The 5,150-nt window shown below is 48.4% G+C and overlaps 1 protein-coding gene across 1 annotated transcript; it reads left to right on the top strand.

Annotated features, from left to right (window-relative positions):
- The first annotated feature begins 1,823 nt into the window (after positions 1-1,823).
- LOC125517959 lies at positions 1,824-4,948 on the top strand. The gene has a single exon (XM_048682918.1). It carries the CDS (start codon positions 2,720-2,722, stop codon positions 4,811-4,813), a length of 2,094 nt encoding a protein of 697 aa, XP_048538875.1. The 5' UTR covers positions 1,824-2,719; the 3' UTR covers positions 4,814-4,948.
- The last annotated feature ends 202 nt before the right edge of the window (positions 4,949-5,150 follow it).

The raw sequence follows: 5,150 nt of genomic DNA, 5'->3' as shown, positions 1-5,150 counted from the left end.
CCTGTGCAAGCAATGGCTACTGCCTTATCCAATCAAGAAGACCCATGCGCTAAAGCTAGCCATGATGGCCTTCCTTCAAAAAAAAAAGAGACCCATGCGCTAGCTTCCATGAAGAGATGAGGGAATAAAGTGACGTGTTTAAATGCAGCAGCCTATTTTTTTCGTTTTTGATATAAAGTTTGCAGCAACCTAGTAAACATGGTAGTACAAGTTTTGGTGGCTCTCAGACCCAATAAACCCGAATGGAGGGAGTAACACCAAGGAAATTCTGTATGAATTTTTAAAAAATGAATAATGTTTCATAATCCAACATTTGTTATTGAACAACTTGAACACATTTTGAAAAAGTCATTTTTCATAAAAGCATGAGCATTTTTCAAAAAAAAATGAATAACATTTTTTACAAGCATGAACATTTCAAAAAAAAATCAGGAGATATGTTAGTTCAAAACGTTAAGAACATTTTTTTCGAGCAACATTTTGAACACTTCTAAAGAAATATGAGGAGTGTGCAAACTTCAGAACTAACATTTTGAACACTTCCTTTCTTTTTAGCTTCTTATGTGGCTAATGTAACTTTCTGATTTTTCAGTAAAAAAAATCGTGTGTGTTAAAACCAGCTTTTGTTTTGTTTTCTTCTAGGTTTTTTCTTCTCTTTTTTTCAAATGCCAGAAATTTTCAAAATAAAAAAAACAAATTCGCGAACTTTCTCATTTTTTAACTTTTCTCAACTCTTTTGGGGTGATATTTCTGAAAATCTGCAAAAAAATTTAAATTTGTGAACACTTTTTCAACATCGATGAACTTTATTCAAATCTTCGAACTCTTGGGCCGGCCCAACAAGCGGCCGATTGGAGCGATGCCATCGCCTATCAGGGTGGTAGAAACCGAAAATTCGGTTTTTTACCATTCTTTCTTTTTAAATTTTTGGTTAGCAAACCTAAAAACTAAAAATGTTAAACCAATACAATAACTGAAGATGTCGACAAACAACATGCTCCCAGACAGAGCCTTTTGACCTACACGGACACCTTCCGTTGAACATGGTCTAGTTTTGGACATTCTTAAGACCACCACAATTTTGCTAGGTTTGAACGATTTCCGACACCATACGCAAGTTGCATCACGTTCGATCAATTATCGTCCATTTTTCATCAAGAGAACTCATTAAATTGCAAAAATAACGAAAACTCAAACAACTTGACATGATGCCTTGAATTGGTCATATAAACTCATGAGATTTTTTGGGTCATTTCACAATGCCGATAAAAACGTGCTCTCATACAGACCAATCTCGCCTACCCGAACAACCCCCGTTGAACATAGTCTATTTTTTGGACATGCATGTAATGATCCAACTATTGCCAGTAGGTGGGGGTGCCCATGGTTTGAACGAATTTTAACACTATATGCAAGTTGTGTCACGTCCGAGCATGTATCAGCCATTTTTCATCGAGAAAACTCCAGAAAAGTGCAAGAATTGTTAAAAACTCAAACAACTTGGCGGTTAGGTCACGGTGATTGATGTCCTTTGATGGTGTTTGAGGTTCTCATCGCTTTGTAGAGTGCTTATGTTTGCTCTATTTCTAAGGCTGGTCGATGTGTGGCCAAGAGGAGGTGCACTAGTTGTCTTGGTGGAACATTGCCCTTCGGTGGTGTCTGCGGTTCTTGTTGTCGCGACATGACCTTGGCGGTTGGCTGCCCTTCAACGACATGTGTGACTCTCCTAGTGTTGTATGGTTAAGAGTGACCGTTGAGTAAGCGGACGACCTTTTCCTCTTCATATTTTCGGCGTCGGGACTCTTTTCGACTGGTCTAAAAGACTCCTCCATGCTCTTCTCGGTGTCGGGACTCCTTTTGACTGAACCAACAAGACGCCTCCCTACTCTTCTCGGCCTGTTCTCGATGGGTGCTAAGTATAAAGCCTACTTGGCATAGCTAGTTTCCAGTTGGTTCTTTGTCTCTGTTTTCTCTGTTCCTTTGTGTGTGAGTGTCGTGTGCATCATGTAGCCGTTGTGTTGTATCTTATCCATACTTTTTATTAAAAAAAAGAAAAATGGTTCAGTCTGGCTTTTGCCCTCCGTAGTTGCCCTAATTTTTGTAGGCAAGTTTGATTTAGGACAAAATAGAAAGTTCAGTTAAGTTTGAATGGAGAACATTTTTTAATATATTTTTGTAGAAGCTTACTTTATCTAATCTTAACTTGGAAATGCAACTGTAATCTAATCTATAAGTCTACCCTAGTATATTGGAGCCTGCCAGCCTAGCACTTACGTAGTTCTGAACTTCTGATTGCATATCCATTTACATCTATATAAGAACCAGGAAGCATCATTATCCCTTAATTTCCTAAGAAGCAGATCCAGCTGGCAGCTTCCGATCGATTTGGCATCCACTTCACCTCCGTGCATTTTACCGCCGTTTGTTTCCTGCTTCGCCGCTGGCCTGCCGCCGCCTGCTCATCTCTCGGTGACAAGGTCGGCTCCTTTCAGGCCTGCAAGCTGCAACACTACTCCTGCCCGGCCGGTATGTCACTATGTACAGCATTACTTGTGAACTGGTAGGAGTACATATGAAGCATGTTTTCAGTTTTAGGTGAGTCAGTTTTACATGTGCTTGAAATTCATATGTTTACGGGAGACTTTTTAGTTTGGGTCTGAAACTAAACCGCGAAAACTCGTCCATTCCAGTCGGCGCAAACAAAGGTGGAGCAATTAACATGGCTGGTGGAGGGCCGCTGGAGCTATGGAACCACCGTTCGATGCAGATCCTGGTCCTCCTCAGCCTCGGGCTCCAGGTCGTCCTCTTCGTCTTCGCCGGGATCCGCCGGCGTGAAGCCTTCCCCGTGCGGAGGCTCCTCCTGTGGCTAGCATACCTCATGGCCGACTCCACGGCCGTGTACGCCGTCGGCCACCTGTCGTTCAGCAGCACCGTGCGAGAGCATCAGCTCGTCGCGTTCTGGGCGCCCTTCCTGCTGCTGCACCTCGGCGGCCCGGACAACATCACCGCCTATGCCCTCCAGGACAACCAGCTCTGGCTTCGCCACCTCCAAATCCTCGTCGTGCAGGTCCTCGGGGCAGCCTACGTCATCCACAAGAACATCGACGGAGGTAGCAGCGGGCGGCTGCTCCGGCTTGCCTCCGGCTTGATGTTCGCCGTTGGATTTGTCAAGTACGGGGAGAGGACTTGGGCGCTCAAGTGTGGCACCCTGGAAAGCATCGGCGCCTCGGTCAAGACGCAGCCGCCCGCCATCCATAAACATTCCCACCGTCAGGACGAAGCGTCGGACGAGGAATTCCTCGTGCGACGAGCCCACTCGCTGTTCCACGTCTGCAAGCGTGCCATTGTTGATTCTTCCGTGATCGAGAAGGACTCCGTGGAGGGGCAGGAACAGTACACCACCAAGATGATGCGCAAAGTGGAGCTATGGGCGCTGATGGAGATCGAGCTCTCCCTCATGTACGACGTACTCTACACCAAGGCGGCCGTGGTCCACACCGCTGCCGGATATCTGGTCCGTGTCGTCTCGCCGCTCACCATTGCCGCCTCGCTGGTGCTGTTCCAGCTCACCCCCAAGGACAGCCACATCGGAGCCGACGTGGCCATCACCTACGTCCTGCTGGGTGGTGCCTTGTTCATGGAGACGACGTCGCTCGTGAACGCGCTAGGATCGTCTTGGACGTTTGCGTTCCTGAGCACCACCAGGTGGCGATGGCTCCGGTACGTAGCCCTGTGCAACGGGAGATGGGACAGTCTCCGGCGTAGGGTTGTGTCTCTTCACCATCTTGTCAAGGGAGGATTTCCTGGTGGTAGCAGCACCAACAGGTACAAATCGAGGAGGTGGTCATACATCATCGGGCAGTACAACATGCTGCACTTGTGCACGCGCCCCGCCGACACACTGCTCACCAGCCCGCTGCTCGGTAGGCTGGCCAGGACGCTGGGACCCAACGGGTGGTGGGACAGGAAGCACTACTCAGGGACCGTCAAGATATCGGTTTCAGTCAAGAAACACATCTCCCTACACATGGGGCGGCTGTACAAACACGGGACGCTCAACTCCCTGGGCATGCTCAGGAAGAAGTGGGGCGAGGAGCCGCTGGACCGTCGAGGGCTGTACGAAGGCATTCTGAAAGACTCCCTGGGTGTGGAGTTCCAGGAGGGCATCATCATCTGGCACATCGCCACCGACATCTTCCTGGCCAAGAGCGAGAGAGCCAAGGCCGAGGACGCGGCGCCACGCGTGGAGGCCATCGTGATGCTGTCCGACTACATGATGTTCCTCATGGTGGATCGCCCCTACATGCTCCCAGGCCAACCCCAAAACAGGTTGTACCAACGTACCTGCGAGAATCTGGTCAGCATGCGGTTGACAGATGATCCTGAGCACCCAAACCGCCGACGCAGAGGTATGATCAAGAATCTGTTCCGCGTGCGTGATGGCCCGGCTTCCGGCACTTCCAGGGCCTCCGAGAGACGTGATCTCGCCAACAGACTGTATGATGAGTATGCGAGCCGAAGGTTCAGCCACGACGCTCCCCGTCTCACGTACGTAGCCCGACTTGCCAAACGGCTGCTACAGAAGGAGAGAGCCGACGGCACGGCCGACTCGTTGGACCTTGTGCTTGAGGTGTGGACGGACATTCTCGTCTACGCGGGCAACAAGTGCAGCAGGGAGTCCCATGCCAAGAAGCTCAACAGTGGCGGCGAGCTCACGACCATCCTGTGGCTCATGGCGGAACACCTCTACCAAGTGTCCCTCGAGGAAGCATCACACGCGCAGAGAGACGATGATGTATCTAACGTACTATAATTCGACCACTAACGTCCCAGTTGTACGTACATGTTGTGTTTTGAAAGTGAATCCGGCCACATGTAAATATATGTACTATGATCTTCTCTTGCGCTTACCAACTGTGTTTCTATGAGTGAACCACCCACAATTTAATTAGTGCGCTGAAGAATCCGATCACAATGGAGTCGACTAGTATTTATTTACCTATCCCTGATTCCTAATTAAATTAGTATTGTCAGGCTACCAAATCATGAGCTGGTCCGCAAGATACAAGCACGTATGGTACGTGCCAACCGCAACATGCATATATGCCCAACTGTTGACACATGCGTGATTCCTCGCCATCTGTCTACCT

The sequence above is a fragment of the Triticum urartu genome, chromosome 7 (assembly GCF_003073215.2).
Source record: "Triticum urartu cultivar G1812 chromosome 7, Tu2.1, whole genome shotgun sequence".
Classification (NCBI taxonomy): domain Eukaryota; kingdom Viridiplantae; phylum Streptophyta; class Magnoliopsida; order Poales; family Poaceae; genus Triticum; species Triticum urartu.
This window is presented reverse-complemented; position numbering and strand designations above follow the sequence as displayed.